The sequence below is a fragment of the Mustelus asterias genome, chromosome 8 (assembly GCF_964213995.1).
Source record: "Mustelus asterias chromosome 8, sMusAst1.hap1.1, whole genome shotgun sequence".
Classification (NCBI taxonomy): Eukaryota; Metazoa; Chordata; class Chondrichthyes; order Carcharhiniformes; family Triakidae; genus Mustelus; species Mustelus asterias.
In genome coordinates, this window is record NC_135808.1 from 92421656 (window position 1) to 92439950 (window position 18295).

The following is an 18295-nucleotide window of genomic DNA, read 5'->3' on the forward strand; positions in this document are numbered from 1 at the left end:
CCTAGGATCCAACCTGGCAGAAAACAGAAAGTGCTGGAAAAACTCAACAGGTCTGGCAGCATCTGTGGAGAAAGAAAAACAGAGTTAACGTTTAGATTCAAATGACTCTTCTTCGGAAACAAGTAGTAGCTTTGTGCCCCTTTCCAGCACCCTCCTCACTCTCGAATATCCTGAGCTACGGAATCAGTGAAAGCTGAAGATAATGTGATTGTGGAATTCTTGCTTTCTCATCCCCTTCCTTACCACTCAATCCTCCCATTCTGCTTGTGTGCCTACTTACATGATACATAAGAACTGCCACCTGGACAGCCTCAGCTGAAGCTGGGAGAAGAGCTAGCCAGAAGAGTGATGAGGATGCACCATCACTTAGCCTCATAATCATAACAGCTCCGATACTGGCACTGTGAGACCCTTAAAAGGTAGCACAGAGTCATGACCAGCTGATGGGCAGTGACCGGGCATCAATTGGTAACAACCATGTCTGGAGGAATGAGTAGCACATGTGCCAGCTCCTGGAGGACAAGGTCACAGACAAATTCTTCTGCAGGGAGCTCAGATGAAGATTTTGATGGGGTGACATACAGGAAAATGCTGCAGATGATCATGCACTCATTGAACCAGTAATAGATCAAACCATTTCTAAATTAATGCAAAATATTCTCCTTCATCTTATATTTTATCAATGAAAGCTATGAATTGGAGAGCAATATATTCAAACTGTATAAATGAATCAAGTGAGATATAGGCAATTACCATTCCCTTGCTTTTTATCCCAGATCGTTATGTTCGTTGGTTTGTAAGTGGACCTACTCTGCAGAAACAGGCTGGAGTGACTGCTTCTGGAAACGGATCGGACTTGGAGATTTAACAGACAACAACCACTCCAAAATAGGTATGCAATAATAGCTGTTACCATACATGTGTTTGGATATTTTAAAATGGGGTATTTTGTACTTGCGAGCTGTTTATTGTATAATGCGGATTTGTGGCTTGGTGCTGCAGCTATATATAGTTCCAGTAATCAAACAAAATTCTTGGCTTTACGCCTTGAGTACAGGAGGTAGTCTGACACGCTCGTGTGAGGTTGTTTCAGGCTCCCTCCAGCTGGCTGACCTAGTGAATATTTTGCTTTCGTTTGGGAGGACACCGGTTCGAAGTATTTTGGATCTATTAATGGTTCAATAATGCAAGGGTCACCTACCAGCAAAACAAACAAAAGTGCCATCCTGCAAATGAATGTTCGGATGTTAGCAGTCCCATTGGCTGAAATTTGCGATAAAGCTACGATAAGTGCAATAGGTCCACCTCAACTAATTAGAATCTAGATTAACAAATTAGAATCTAAACTGAAAACATTCTGGTGTACCAATCGGAATAATATGTTGGCAATGTGATCTCACACAGTTTAACTCATCTAGCACCTTAACATTTGATTTTTCTTCATGGCTAGGGCTACTAGGAAATTCATGGGTGGTGTACCATCCTGTGAAAACTGTGTAGTCAACATAAGAATAATTTCACTTCACTTTCTGACCCCTTAGCCACTTTCAGTTCCTAACTAATGCAGTTGCTCTGGGAATAGAAGTGTACTGCATGATGTGGATGGAAATTTTTTCAACTCACAATATTGTTCCAAGCTTCCTGCTCCCAGTCATTCTTGCAATCATATTGTATCTAGTGGAACTCTTCATCAGAAGAAATTGGAGAAGTAGTCCTATCAGAGATTTTAATCAAGTTTTCTTCACTAATCACAAAATTGTTAGAGTGCAGAACCCGGCCATTTGGCCCATTATGTCTGCACTAGCTCTCCAAATCAGCATGATGACTTGGTGCCATTCCCCTGCCTTTTTTCGATACCCCTACACATTGTTTCTATTCAAATGATCATCTAATGCCCTCTTGACTGCCTCGATTGAGTCTGCCTCGACCACAACTTTTAGACAGTGCATCCCAAACCCGAGCCACCTGTGTGAAAAAGTCTTTTCTCACATCACATTTGCTTCTTTGGCAAATCACTTTAAATCTGTGCCCTCTTATTTTAATGCTCTCTTACTTTATACTGCCCTGCATTGTGGCAATGATATACATTATTAATAAAAGCATTTGCCATAAAGAAAATCTACCCTTCATATGGAGCCGTAAAAATGACATCAAACACCTGTCAGAAAATTACAAGGAATTATTTGCAGTTTTTTTGATGAATAGATTCGCAAATTTAGCTAACACATTTGTGATGAGAGATGTATGTTTTGTATTTTTGTGATTATGTTTTCTGTGTAGTTACAACTATATGTGTGTGTGAGTTTGTCTGACTTTAGGGTTAATGAAACCAGGGGAAGATTACTCGACACAGGTTGTGAGGTCTAAGAGATGAAAGGTTAAAAATAGTTAGGTTTGGACATTTGGAATGAGAGGTTATGGTGGGTTTGAGTTACAAGTAAATAGATTGGATCTGAAATTTGCATCATGAGGTGAATGGAGAAATTGTTTTTTCAGCTATTGAATTTCAAAAGGGAGTTCAAAGGTGAATGGAAACATTTGCATCTTACAGGAGTCTATGAGTAAACAGAAAAAAGTATATTAAATTTTATATCACTGAAAGTAGAGGCAAAATAGAAAACATAATCAAAGTATTTTTATATTTGGAAAAGTTGAGTTCAAAGAGGTGTTTGAGGACAATGAAATCTGAGATAAAAAGGGGGAAAAGATATTGAAGGAAAGGCATATTCAACTGAGTTGGTGCGGCTGCAGGGCAAAGCCCTGACCACTTTGTGTAGGATGCTGTGTAACTTTTGAATTGGAGGCAACCACCCAGTGTTAAGCCAGCAGATCTTTGTGTGGGATTTCCTGCACGATGTGCCATATGTTTTGCGACAGAGTAGGAAGTCCGCCATTGGCCAATGGCTGGACCGCCTGGTCTCGCTGTTGTCAACGGGGTTTCTCATTTAGTTCATTCCTCGCTGCTGGGAAACATGCGGCAGGGTGTGCCCTCAGAGTGACCGGAAGATCCCACTGGCGTGAATGCCAGAAAATTCCGGCCTTTGTTTTTGGAAACAGTTTGCTTCTGAACTTTCTTCTGGAATTCCACATCAAAGTAGAAGCGTTTCAGAAATCGAGAGGAGTGCCTTTATTAGAGTGACAACAATTCCTTGACTTGGGTAATATTTACTGAATTTTAATGATTAAAATTTGGAAGGGGTTGTAGCCAAAAAGATAGCTTAATTGCATACTTTTGACCATGCAAGTTTTTAGGAGGGTTGTTCCGTAAGACTGCTTTAACTGTGTAATGTTTATCTTGTGTGCTTAATTTTTTTTCACTTTTTAATAAGTGAGTTAATTTTTTAAATTGTAAAAGCATTACTGGAATTCTGAGGTCATCAGCGCTTCCTCCTCCTCTTCACAATTAAAAAATGGTTTACGATCAGCGAGACAGATTTCACTCTGGGGTCTGGCTGGCTTCGCAATAACATCAGCTGTGGTCTAACACACTTTTAGATGTCATCCGAACCCTTAATTGGATAACTCAATTATAATCCACAGGCACAACTAATCTAGTAGCCTCTGTGCAGTGTGCAATGATAAGTAATTATCCCAGTCAATAATTGTATGTTATCTTAGAGTAAAATGCCTCCATTCATTTCATGTGAGATGTTTTTCAGTGGAAAACATGCTGTGATAGAAATTTATTTGGTTACTTGTTCATAAGCCAGCACGAACTGGCCACAGGGACCAATTCCCAAACGATAGACTAAAGCTGCATCAAATATGGACCTTGGATCTTGTTTGAATGAACAATTGGCACCTCTGGCACCTCCAAGGGACGCTGACCCATGTGAATGCCTGCCCAGCTGGCAGTAGTCTTTGGGTGAGTGTCCGTGATGGAAGCTGAACAGGGAGGGGACTATCATGGGCCAGCAGCAGTTCCTCAAAAGAGCTTGATCTGGATTCTTTTTTCTAAAGCTCATCTTTTGTAGGTGTCTGCTTTTAAAGTCACAGGCACTGCAGTGAAATCTGAGCAGGCAGGCCTGTTCTGTTCAGGACAGCAAGATTTCAAAAATATAGTTCTAAAGCAGATATTAAAGCTTCTCATTGAGATATACAATGGACCTGAAAAATTGCCTGACTCAATCGCCGGAATTCCATCGCCCTACCCGCCACGGAATTGAAGCAGGCGAAGGGCGGATAACGGAAAAGTCCGTTGACCTCGAGCGGGAATTTCCGGTCTCACTCAAATCCCGTCCATTATAAAGTTTGGTACGCTTCATGAATCTTTGGGGCATGGGATATGGGCTCCTAAAGTTGGTCTTTTTCTCCTCCATGTTCCACCTTGAAAACGGAGGATGAGCTTCAACATATATCCCACTGTTTCCTGTCAGGTTCATGGAAAAGTGTTAAAAGTTGCAGATCCTTTTCGTGACTAAAACAGAAATATTTGCAATGTTGCCACCAGATGCAAAACAATACTCAAAATGAGAACACTTAGGAGGGGAGTGTTGAGGGAGGGGTTCTGGTCCTTCCTGGCAGTGGGATCTTCCAGTGCTGTTGAGGGCAACCACCCGCAGCGCGTTCCCCAATGGCAGGACAAGCAAGCCATGCAAAACACCGTAGACATTGGCAGGACCAGAAGATCCCGCTGGCGACCAATGGCGCGCTGCTTCCAGAAAACACGGCCCGGAGGTAGGGACCCGGAATATCCTGTCCTTAGAATAAAACTATTTGTTCTATATTTTATAATTATGATAACACTGAGTGAGGACGCTACCCTTTCACTTCTTTGACATTGATTTGATTCCAGTCCATTGTGACAGAATGAAAGTTTTTTTTTAATTGGTTGGAGAGATGATCTTACCTGAAATGGAGTTTCCCTGTATATCTCCCTATTTCTGAGTAGAAGTGGCTGCACGGCCTACAATTCCAGACAAATGGATGGTGACTGAAGTGACAATTTCATTTGAAGGTTCATTAAGGAGTTGAGAGAGTGAAAAAACTCCTAAGGGAGGGAATTGCCCTATTTTATGGTTGGGGAGTAAGTGTATTGTTAGATAGCAAAATTTTATTCCCTACATAGGTCATTCAATCATTGTCTTTGCTTGTGTACTTGAATGTTGTAACACTCCCTGGTGTCTTCTGTTTTTTATCAAGCAGATGGGTTGTTGGCTAGTTAATGTTCTCACTAATCAAAGTTGAGAAAATTGAGTATCAGATTGTATCCAAATTTTCATACAACAAATCACAGTTGGCATTTTAGTAATTGGCTCTTGTCATCTTGCTCTGAAAACTGAACAAGAGGTATCATGCATCTGATTTTAGATTAGCTGAAAAGAATCCTACCAAATTTCCAAATTTATATTTCTGCCTGGAAAATTGATTTCAGAAGTTAATTGTGTCTGAGTGGCTGTGACTGGAGACGTGGTTGCCTGGGAAACTATACTGACTATCCCAAATATTATTCTCTAATTGGGAGCGTATTACATTGAGAATGCTTTGGCACTTGCGGCCTTTCGCAGTCAATGTAGCACATTCTGGAAGAATTGCCTACTGGGCAATTTTAGATTGTTACTCGCTCATTAACTTTTTATAGCTGGCCTGCAATAACAGACTTGTTGGGGTGAATTTTACTGTGCCACCTGCCACGGGAGCAGGCGAGAGGCAGACCATGGAAAGGTCCATTGACCTCGGGCAGGATTTTCCGGTCTCGGGGCGAGCAAGGCCGGAAAATCTGCTCGTTATCTCTAGTTATCATGTGGCGCAATTGTCCAAAATTAAAGTTTTTGGAACAATAAAATCCACACTCAGCTATGTACGCAAGTTGAATTAATCCAATGTGCACTGCAATAAGTTTTGTTCCATATTTTTAAGGATACCGATGGAGTTCAAAATCCGCAGAGTTTACTTCATGCAGTATTGTTAAATGATTTGATTTGATTTATTATTGTCACATGTATTAGTATACAGTGAAAAATATTGTTTCTTGCGTGCTATATAGACAAAGTATACCATACATAGAACATAGAACATAGAAAACCTACAACACAAACAGGCCCTTCGGCCCACAAGTTGCGCCGAACATGTCCCTACCTACTAGGCTTACCTATAACCCTCTATCTTACTAACTTCCATGAACTTATCCAAAATTCTCTTAAAAGACCCTATCGAATCTGCTTCCACCACCACTACCGGCAGCCGATTCCACGCACCCACCACCCTCTGAGTGAAAAACTTACCCCTAACATCTCCTCTGTACCTACTCCCCAGCATCCTAAACCTGTGTCCTCTTGTGGCAACCATTTCAGCCCTGGGTAAAATAGACAAGGAAACGAGCGAGTGCGGAATGTAGTGCTACAATCATAGCTAGGGTGTAGAGAAAGATCAACTTAATGTGAGGTACGTTCAATCAAAAGTCTGATGGCAGGAGGGAAGAAACTGTTTTTGAGTCGGTTGGTACATGACCTCAGACTTTTGTATCTTTTTCCCGACAGAAGAAGGTGGCAGAGAGAATGTCCGGGGTGCGTGGGGTCCTTAATTATGCTGGCTGCTTTGCCAAGGCAACGGGAAATGTAGACAGAGTCAATGGACGGGAGGCTGGTTTGTGTGATGGATTGGGGTACATTCACGACCTTTTGTAGTTTCTTGTGGTCTTAGGCAGAGCACGAGCCATACCAAGCTGTGATACAATCAGAAAGAATGCTTTCTATGGTGCATCTGTAAAAGTTGCTGAGAGTCGTAGCTGACATGTCAAATTTCCTTAGTGTTCTGAGAAAGTAGAGGTGTTGGGGCTTTCTTAACTATAATGTCGGCATGGGGAGACCAGGACAGGTTGTTGATGATCTGGACACCTAAAAACTTGAAGCTTTCCACTATTTCTACTTCGCCCCCGTTGATGTAGATAGGGGCATGTTCTCCTTTACGCTTCCTGAAGTCGATGATGATCTCCTTCATTTTGTTGACATTGAGGGAGAGATTATTGTCGTCGCACCAGTTCACCAGATTCTCTATCTCATTCCTGTACTCTGTCTCATCATTGTTTGAGGTTCGACCCACTACGGTGGGTAGTGGGGAATTTGGCCACACAGTCATAGGTGTATAAGGAGTATAGTAGGGGGCTGAGAACACAGCCTTGTGGGGCACCAGAGTTGAGGTTGATCGTGGAGGAGATGATGTTGTCTATCCTTACTGATTGCGGTCTGTGGGTTAGGAAGTCCAGGATCCAGTCTCAGAGGGAGGTGCCGAGGCCCAGGCCAAGGAGTTTGGAGATGTGTTTCATGGGAGTAATGGCGTTGAAGGCTGAGCTGTCGTCAATAAATAGGAATCTGACATAGGTGTCTTTGTTATCTAGGTGTTCTAGGGTTGAGTGCCGAGCCAGGGAGATGGCGTCTGCTGTGGACCTGTTTTGGTGGTAGGAGAACTGTAGTGGATCCAGGCAGTCCGGGAGACTGAAATTGATTCGTGCCATGATTAACCTTTCGAAGCACTTCATAATGAGGGATGACAGAGCCACTGGACGATAGTCATTAAGGCACACTGCTTGGCTTTTCTTTGGTACTGGGACCATGGTCGTCTTCTTGAAGCAGATAGGGATCTCAGATTGTTGTAAAGAGAGGTTGGAGATGTCTGCGAATACCCCCGCCAGCTGATCCGCGCAGGATCCGAGTGCTTGTCTGGGTACCCCATCCGGACCAGTCACTTTCTGTGAGTTGACCTTCGAGAAAGCTGCTCTGACATCTGCAATGGTGGCCTCAGATACAGGTTCATCCAAGGCTTCCAGGGTGGAGGGCGTGCTCTCACTGACCCCTTGCTCAAAACGGGCATAGAATGCATTGAGCTCATCGGGGAGGGGTGTGTTGGAGCTGGTGAACATCATCAAATAAAATCAGAGAAGTGCACAAGTCATTCATTCACTTCTTAAAGGGAGTGGAAAGTTGAGAGGAGGACTGTCTGAAATGTATTCCCCAAATTCTCCAAACAAAATTGTTTAAAAAAAAATCTAGATTTTCTGTTTGGAATCGTGCTATTTGTCAGTAATTCTGGTTATCCTAATTGGGTCGGGGATGAAGCTTGAAGGAGTGCTAATATCAAATGGAAGGAAATTAATTTTGTTGGTTTGGCGGCAGCACATATCATCTAGCACTATACCATATGTATGTGAAATGGACATTCAGAGTTGCTAGGTGTAAATAGGCATACTAAATGCTGTTTAAAACATACATAACATTGCAAAGCTTAGTGTTTTCAGCCCAGACATTTCTTATTTGTGTTAATTTTGCTGTTCAGGTATTTAAGCTCTCATGACCTTTGTGCTAATTGTTCTGAAGTATTTTTTGTTCCCATCACTGGTCAAGTTTCCAAAAATAAATATTCCATTGGAGGCGTTTGAAAGAATTAAGATGGAAGGAGGCGAACCAAGTTAGACTGCATAAAGAACATAAGGTACAGACAATGTGAGTGGAGAGAGGGTTAAGCTCAGCTTAAAGAGATGTGCATTATCTCCAGACAGGACAGTTAGTGAGATTTTGCAAGCCCAGGCAAGTCGTGGGGGTTACAGATAGTGTGACATGAACCCAAGATCCCGGTTGAGGCCATCCTCATGTGTGCGGAACTTGGCTATCAGTCTCTGCTCAACGACTCTGCGTTGTCGTGTGTCATGAAGGCCACCTTGGAGAACACTTACCCGAAGATCAGAGACCGAATGCCTGTGACCGCTGAAGTGTTCCCCAACAGGAAGAGAACACTCTTGCCTGGTGATTGTCGAGTGGTGTTCATTCATCCGTTGTCATAGTATCTGCATGGTCTCCCCAATGTACCATGCCTCGGGACATCCTTTCCTGCAGCGTATCAGTAGGCAACGTTGGCCGAGTTGCAAGTGTATGTACCATCCATTCACATTGTCTGTACCTTTAAGACTTGATTACCTGTAAAGACTCGCATTCCAACCATTATTTTGTAAATTGAGTTTGTGTCTTTATATGCCCTGTTTGTGAACTGAAATCCCACTCACCTGATGAAGGAGCAGCGCTCTGAAAGCTAGTGGCTTGTGCTACCAAATAAACCTGTTGGACTTTAACCTGGTGTTGTGAGACGTCTTACTGTGTTTACCTCAGTCCAACACCGGCATCTTCACATCATGTTTACAAGGCAAGGCATTTTTACACGTGCACATTCAACAGCATGCATTTTACAGCACCTTTAATATCAAAAAATGTCCTAGGAATGGAATGGAATGCACTCAGTTGCCTGGATGAGTGCAGCTCCAAAAACAGTCAAGAATCTTGACACTATCCAGGCCAAAGCAGTTTGTTTGATTGCTACCCCTTCCACAAACATTCAATCTGTTCACAACGGATGAACAGTGGCAGAAGTGTATGCCATTCACAGGATGCACTGCAGGAACTCACCAAGGTTCCTTATCAGCACCTTCCAAACCCATGGTCACTACTATCTCGAAGGACAAGAGCAGCAGGTACCTGAGAAAACCACCAGGTTCCCCTCCAAGTCACTCACCATCCTGACTTGAAATAATATGCCGTTCTTTCAATGTCGCTAGGTCAAAATCCTGGAATTTCCTCCTTAACAGCACTGTGGGTGTACCTTTATAGAATCATAGAATCCTACAGTGCAGAAGGAGGCCATTTGGCCCATTGAGTCTGCACCGATCACAATCTGACCCAGACCCTATCCCCATGACCCCATGTATTTACCCTAGCTAGGGGCGATTTACCTGGACACTAAGGGGCGATTTAGCATGGCCAATCAACCTAATTCACACATCTTTGGACTGTGGGCGGAAATTGGAGCACTCGGAGGAAATCCACGCAGACACGGGGAGAATGTGCAAACTCCACAGAGACAGACACAGACCTATTCCTCAGGACTACAGTGGTTCAAGAAGGTGGCTCACCACCAACTTCTGAAGGACAACTAGGGACGGGTAATAAATGCTGGCCTAGCCAGCGACGCCCATATTCCATAAATGAATAAAAGAGAGGAGAGGATGGGAAAAGAACAAGGGAAGGTCTGTGATAGGGCAGAATATGGAAGACATTAAATCACAAAAGATTTGAAGGGCAGAGTTAAACAAAGTAGTAATGGGACAAGTAAAGAAATAAAAGGTGAGTGCAGGGTTAGCTCTCAGATTTGAGATTTCCAGCATCTATAGTGTTTAAAAGCAAAATACTCCAAATCCTGGAGATTTAAAATAAATACAGAAAATTCTGAAAAAGCTCAGTAGCATCTGTGGAGACAGAGTTGACATTTCAAGTCCAATGTGACTCTTATTCAAAAGTGAAGAGGAAGAAATGTGATGGATTTTATGTTTCTAAAAAAGGGCAAGGGGCAGGCAGAGAAAAAGAGAAGATCTGGGATAGGTTAGAGGACAGCGAGGTTATAGAACCCCTACAGTGCAGGAAGCCATTCGGCCCATCGCACCTGCACCGACTCTCTTACCCAGGTCCCATCCCGTAACTCCACGTATATATCCTGCTAATATCCCTAACCTACATGCCTTGGGACACTAAGGGACAATTTGCCATGGCCAATCCACCTAACCTGCACATCTTTGGACTGTGGGAGGAAACCGGAACACCCGGAGGAAACCCATGCAGACATGGGGAGAACATGCAAACTCTGCACAGTCACCCGGGGCTGAAATCAAACCCGGGTACCTGGCAGTGAGAGGCAGCAGTGCTAACCACTATGCCACCGTGCCGCCCAAGGTTGAATGACAAAAATGCCATGGGACGCCAGGCAGAGGGATTGGTGATGATAATATTAAAGACATGAAGCATTGGTTAAGAGTAGGTGTTAACAGCAGAATAAAGATCAGCATCATCTGAAAGCAAAAACGTGAGAACAGATCTAGACTGGTGCTTTGTGGGGGGGAATGTGGGGGGAATCCAAAATGAAGGTCAGAGTTCATGGTCTGAAGTTGTTGAACACAATGTGAGTCAAATTTGAGCATGAGAGCAAGATGGTGAGTTGAAATGACAAATGACCAGAAGGTCAGGGTCCTCCTTGCTGACTGAGCGAAGGCGTTCCGCAAAGTGCTCACACTGTCTGTGTAGACCACTACAGAGTCCATGCTGTTTTGACGAATCAGATGTTTGTTTTTTCTCAAGTTGAACTGAACATACTGATGTTTTCTGTGTATGAGGTAGACCTATTGAACAAAGCAGCTACCGTTAATTTCAAAGTGCATTATGAGTACCCTGAATATGATTCATTGCACCGCAGAAATTTTTAGAATTGAGTACTGTGGTCTTGCATACTGATAGCTATCTTTCTGTGGCAACTAAAAACCTCAACAGTTCAACAATCTTGAGGCTCACTGTCAACTCCGTTTTTTACTTATATTTTACATTTACAGCTTTAAAATTTGTGATTCAATTTGTTGGTCATTGTTGTCCCATTTAACAAACCGTACTTGTCTGAAGCAAGCCTCTAATCTGAGAGGTCTTAAGCACATTTTTTTATGTTGCAAGTTTTCAACTGTGTTGCCTTATGCTGCGGATGATACATATAATACACAGCCACTCTGACCCTAGATGGAAAAGAATGTGTGATGGCAAATCTGCATCAACCAGTGGCATTGTCAACTTAGTTGTCATTTATTCCTACAAGTTTATTTCTTGTAAATCTAGGTAGCAGTCTAATTAATAGAGACATGGCAGGGCATTTCAGTTCCATTGAATGTACATCCTCTGCCCTGTGGATGCTCCTTTTGTCTTGGACAACTATACGTACAGGAAGTGTCATCAGTTAAAGAAGTTTAAAATTTGAGCAGCAGTTTTGACACCTTTACAGTGGCTGGAATTCTCTGGTATCGTTCACCTGCTACTGCTGCTAGTGAAAGCAGAGAGTTTGGCAGCCAAATCTCCATTCACAGCAGTGGGACCAGAGAATCCCAGCTGCAGGCGAGGTCGGAGAATTCCAGCTGGTGTATCTGAGGCTGGGAACTACGTGGATAGCACATTTCTAGAGATGGTCAACCCGTAGCTTAAGAATGTGCAGGCAAAGAAGGAATGAATGAAGGGCGGCACGGTAGCACAGTGGTTAGCACTGCTGCTTCACAGCTCCAGGGACTTGGGTTCAATTCCCGGCTTGGGTCACTGTCTGTGTGGAGTTTGCACATTCTCCTCGTGTCTGCGTGGGTTTCCTCCGGGTGCTCCGGTTTCCTCCCACAGTCCAAAGATGTGCGGGTTAGGTTGATTGGCCATGCTAAAAAAAAATTGCCCTTAGTGTCCTGAGATGCGTAGGTTGGAGGGATTAGTGGGTAGATATGGGGGTAGGGCCTGGGTGGGATTGTGGTCGGTGCAGACTCGATGGGCCGAATGGCCTCTTTCTGTACTGTAGGGTTTCTATGATTTCTATGAATGAATAACTGTCGGACAGACCAGGAGCACCAGGTTGGTAGTGCAAGAGATCCCTCTCACTCTTGAACCAAGATTTAGTTTTGAATACTAATGAGCATGCTGGTTCCTGTGTGTGTGTGTGTTTGTGTTGGGGGGGGGGGGGGGGGGGGGGGGGGGGGGGTGGGGGTAGGGGGTGGGGGTAGGGGGTGGGGGGGTGGGGGGGGGGGGGATGGCCAGAGTCAAGTCTTAAGTTAGCGTCTGTGACTCAGCTGTACAGGGAGCGAGAAGAAACGTTAGAAAAGTAATAATAGTGATAGAGGGTCATGAATCTTTGGAACTCTCTTTCCCAGAGGCAGTGGAGACTGACAAGAGAGTCAAAGGTTATCAGGGGTAGATGGGAATGTGGAGTTGAGGCTGTCGTGTTGTTATCCTGATAAAAACACCAATCATTCATAAGGAATTCTGTTAACATGTTGTGGGTTCATTTTCTTTACAATAGGCACATGAGAACATTTATTCATAGGCCAAAAGCTTGAAGGCATTAGCAGCAGAGCTGTGTGTCTGCTCTACTCAAAAGCAAGAGTGAAACTAAGACTGGATTGCATGACCCACTTCAATTTTAGTGATGTCATGCTGTTATCCCTTAAAAACGTATTACAACTTCCACCTTTCTTTTTAAAGATACTTTCTCCCTTCAAAGGAAGTATAACTATTTAAAATACATGTTCATATTTAGTTACCATTACTTGGGTGTATAGAGCTGATGAATCTATGAATCTCTAAAATGTAGAGAAATCTGCTGGTATACTGAGATCTTGTAATGGGAAGCTTGCCTGGAGTATCTTTAATCGCTCACAGTGATCTGTGGGGTTGCCCTTCTTGATTGTTGTTTCTGGTGGCATTTGGTATCTTGTCCTAGATGCAGTAGAACTGCATGATTGTGGAGGAGTTGGAATGGATCTGATTGGTTACACCTCACCTTTGCACTTTTATGTGTAATCGGACCTTGCTTCTGAACAAATCCTTGTCACCTTGGCTGGTTGCTACATACCTTCTGTTGGATCCTGGATGCAAACTTATTGCCCCAACTCTATACTTGGTAATTCTGTACCTGCATTTTTATCATGCGCGTTGGTAATGTTTATTCTCTTACTGTTTTAAAAGTTGCTTTCTGGTTTCTGAGAGAATAGAATAGGTAAGAGTGGGTAAATTGATACAAATTGGTCTGCCAAACTTGAGCTCTATTGGTGATGGAAGAGTTGCACTTAAAAACGTAACATTGCAATATGTACATCTTGCTTAGTCTGTCTACATTTGAGAATTAGGGATTTGACTGTGAGAATCATTCATTCACTAGGCCAGTAGCTCTAGGGTAATGAAAAGAAGCAGTGTGATTGATATTTCACTTCGCACAGATATCCTGTAATGGTTTACCAATAAATAATGAACAATTATCCGCATTGATCTCGTTAGGCACACCAACTAAACTGAAAATACTGCTTAGAGTGTGTGTAACATTTGCGCTTGGCGTATTGTGCAATTTCAAATCATGGGGTATTTGGTAAAGTAGTTGACAATGAATTGACAATTATGTATGGACCATAAAAAAGTCAATGCAGTTATGAAGTCAGATTCATATCCTATTCCCCGATTGGAAGACTATATTGAGAAGGTGGGACAAGCAAAGTTCATTACCAAACTTGATTTACCTAAAGCATACTTGCAAGTACCTTTGTCAGAAAGGGTGAAGGAAGTTTTGTCTCTTGTGACACCAAATGGTCTGTATCAATTTGACGTGATGGCATTTGGAATGCAGAATGCGCCAGCAACATTCCAAAGAATAACCAACAAAGTCATTTCTGGACAAATAATTGTGCTGTGAACATAGATGATCTGATGGTTTTCAGTCAGACGTGGAAGGAGCATTTTGGAACATTTAAAGGAATTGTTCGTTTCACTACGGGAGGCGGGCTTGGTGGTAAACTTGGCTAAAAGTGAATTCGTAAAAGCCCAATTCATGCTCTTGGGCGATGCAATTGGACATGGTCAGATGGCACCATGGAATATGAAAATGGAAGTTAATGGGGAGTTCCCAATATCGTCAACGAAAAGAGAAGTGCCGAGATTCCTAGGCATGAGTGGTTTCTACAGGAAATGCATGGTAGATTTTAGAAGTATGCTTGCTCCACTGACTGACCTGCTAGAAAACCACATGAAATTTCAATGGACGTCAATGTCAGGCATTTGACAATCTGAAAACTGTTAATCACCACATCAGTTTTGGCGACACCAAAGTATGGAAAGCAATTCAAAGTGACCATTGGTGCGAGTGATGTGGGTGTTGATGCTGTACTGTTACAAGAAAATGATGAAGAGATAGAAAGACTTATTGGTTATTTTTCCAGAAAATTAAATATTCAGCAAAATAAATATTCGACTATCGAGAAGGAGACATTGAATTTGCAACATTTTAACATTCATGTTGCCAGCAATTCATGAGAGACAATTGTTTACACTGGCCACAATCCATTGAAGTTTCTGGAAAACATTTAGGTCAGGTGCTGGGAGATTAGGATAATTACTCATTTTAGCCATGTAGTGTGTACTTAGGATGGAGCTAATGGATTTTTGTTTATGGATGAAGATTTCCCCTGGAGTTTTGATTAGATTAATTGATAGAGTCATGGTCTATAGGAAGAAAAATAGCTTATCAGTTCTGGCAGGGGTTTGTTTGAAGCCAGAGTTCTACAAGCTGCTCTGAGACTCATGTTCTCTCTCTAAAAGCTTCAAAACTGTTTACATTAATTATATCAAGTATATTTATGAGTGCTCACTGTATATAACGTGACATTGTAAGTCTGTAAAAGGAATATTGCTTATTTGGAACTGAAGCAGTGAGTAGTTAAAAGTTAAAGTTGTTTCCTTTCAATTTTATATATTATTCAACGGTTCATCGTTAAGCTGCTTCATTTGTTAGATTTATAGTTCAACTGTGTTATTAAATAATGTTTGTTTTATTGTAAAAGATCTCTAATTTGTCACTGGAATTACTCCTGGAGTGAAGTATCCTCTCCTCATATTTATGCCAAAATAGAAAAATTGCTGGAGTCTAGTCTGGCTTTACAATATACCTTGGGGTTCTGGTCTCAGACCTAACAGTAGGAGGCATAAATTTGGCAGCACACCGAATGTTGCACAGATGTCAATGTTTCCCAGAGTACAGAAAGTAGTAAGACAACCAAGACCTTTGAAATTTGCATGTCCAGACAGACTCAGTGCTGTGCTGTTCTCTGGAGAGAGTACCCTGAAGTAACAAGCAGGACATCCCCCTCGCTCCTTTCTCAGCAGCTATATGTCTGCTTTGCCAGCCATCAAATGAGGGCTCAGTTGTCCACTAACCCCATTTCATGCCTTGTCCTTCCTCTTCCTATCATTTTTGCCTAGTAATTCTTTCTTACAATCCCACCCCATACCTTTTGGAAAGTTGGTATAAACTTTTAAATCATTTTACATCCTTCATAAATAGTAGAATGATAAGACCAATTTTGAGTGATGTGCTATCCACATATTTCAGAACCATACTTTGCAGAATCTGACCTGCACATTCAATTTATGAAATACCAGCTTTGCTGACCCAAACTCTACTTTTTGAAGACTTGATACAGAGAATACAGGATCCTTGCTATATCCTTAGTTTGTAATCATCACAGTGTAAACTGCTTCCATTCTGAAATCTGGAAATCCTTTTTCAGCTCTTAGAGCTCAGCTCATCCTAGTAATATGGACTCAATTGAGATCTGAGGGTGTGATTGTTTATTATAGCATTGCAAGTTTTCCTTTTGTATTGCTTATTGCTTTGCTGTTTCCACACCATTTTTGGTGCATAACCTTCAGCAAATTACTTTGTGCTGTTGTTTGCTACTTGCTCCTATATTTTGTATTGTGAAATTTCTTTCAGAGACTCCTTTTCCCATTACACTGTTGCTGACAGCAGCTCCTTCATTTGCAGCAAGCAGAGGGTTCAGCATGGGAATTCCATTGGGTATCCCAATGAATCATTTGGAACAGGAGGGGTTTGTGCAGAGGGAACAAAGGTGCATATAATTCCTCTTCCACTGTCTAGTGACCAATCGGCCTTGTATCAAGAAACAATTCTTCAGTCTAATTAATGCTGTCTTGGTATATCTGAGAGAACTTGTCTGCGCTGTCTGCAGTTCACAAGAGAGGCTGGCAAATAGTTATGCTTGAAACCTCTAAACAGGATCGATCATGGGGATTGTTTACCAGAGCATTACATTTTCATTTGATTAGATTATTCCACGTGTGACAATCTTCAGCGTATCAAAACCGTGTTTGCTACAGAAAACACTTTAATCACTTTAACACTTTAATCAATATTATGCAGTTAATATGAGACCACAGGAACAGAATAATATAAGTTTATGTGTGTTATCCTAACAGCAGCCATGATGTCTTCATTTTGCAGCAGTTCATTGTGCTACTATTTTGTGTGTGTGTGTGTGAATGTACATGTGTGTGCGCATGTATGCATACATATGTATCCATGCATGCTCAGCGCTAATTAAAAGGGGGGAAGGTTACTAGAAACCAGTTGTCTGTCTAAGAGATGATAGATTAAAACTGTCAGGTTGATGCATTTGTGGGCGGCACGGTAGCACAGTGGTTAGTACTGCTGCTTCACAGCTCCAGGGACCTGGGTTCGATTCCCGGCTTGGGTCTCTGTCTGTGTGGAGTTTGCACATTCTCCTCATGTCTGCGTGGGTTTCCTCCGGGTGCTCCGGTTTCCTCCCACAGTCCAAAGATGTGCGGGTTAGGTTGATTGGCCATGCTAAAGTTGCCCCTCAGTGTCCTGAGATGTGTAGGTTAGAGGGATTAGTGGGTAAAATATGTAGGGATATGGGGGTAGGGCCTGGGTGGGATTGTTGTCGGTGCAGACTCGATGGGCCGAATGGCCTCTCTCTGTACTGTAGGGTTTCTATGATTCTATGATTGTGGGAGGCTATGGTAGCTTGAGTTACAAGTGAATAAGTTGGATCTGAAATTTGCATTGTGAGAGAAATGGGAAACTTGGGTTTTCAGCTGTTTAGTCTCAAAAGGGAGTTCAGAAATAACAAGGAATATTTGCATCTTACAGGAGTTTTTTAAAATTCATTTGTGGGACATGGGCATCGCTGGCTGGCCAGCATGTTTTGCCCATCCCTAGTTGCCCTTGAGAAGGTGGTGGTGAGCTGCCTTCTTGAATCGCTGCTGTCCATGTTCTGTGGGTTGACCCCCCCCCAATGCCGTTAGGGAGGGAATTCCAGGATTTTGACCCAGTGACTGCAAAGGAACGGCGACTTCCATGAGTAAACAAGGGACAGTATTGACCCAAAGATAGATTGATCCAAAATGGAAAACGTAAAGGTTTTTATATTTGAAGAAGTTGAGTTCAAAGAGGTGTTTGAAGACAGTGGAACCCGGGATGAAAGGGGGAAAATATATTTAAGGAAGCATGTTTAGCTGGGTTGGTGTGGCTGTTAGAATAAAGCCCTGAAGACCAACTCCCTTTGTGCTTCTTCTGAGAAGCTCCGTTGTGTAAATTTTTGAATTGGAGGGAGCCACTGAGTGTTAAACCAGAGGAGTCTTTGTTTTCAAAGAACAGTTTGTTTCTCAACCTCCTTTTGGAATTCCACATCAGAGTGGAAGTGTTTGACAAGTTGTGTGGTATACCTTTATTAAAGTGACAACAATTCCTTGACCTGAGTAATATTACTGGATTTTTATGGTTAAAAATCTATAAGACGCTTACTGCTAAGAAGGTGGTATGCTTTTGACCAAGCAGGGTTTTTTGGGGCTTGTTCTATAAGACTGTTTGAACTGCGTAATCTTACGTGCTTAAGTTTTATTTTTTTTAAATAAATCTTTTAATTTTTAGATAGATAGCCTGAACT

General features: G+C 42.4%; 1 protein-coding gene across 4 annotated transcripts in view; it reads left to right on the forward strand.

Moving 5' to 3' along the window:
- Positions 1-18295, forward strand: part of fggy (FGGY carbohydrate kinase domain containing) — a 278408-nt gene that overhangs the window by 110966 nt on the left and 149147 nt on the right. For all 4 annotated transcript variants that reach the window (XM_078218494.1, XM_078218493.1, XM_078218491.1 and 1 more), the window contains exon 6: positions 777-892. In XM_078218494.1, the coding sequence (XP_078074620.1) occupies positions 777-892 (116 nt within the window). The remainder of the gene's footprint in view (positions 1-776; positions 893-18295) is intronic.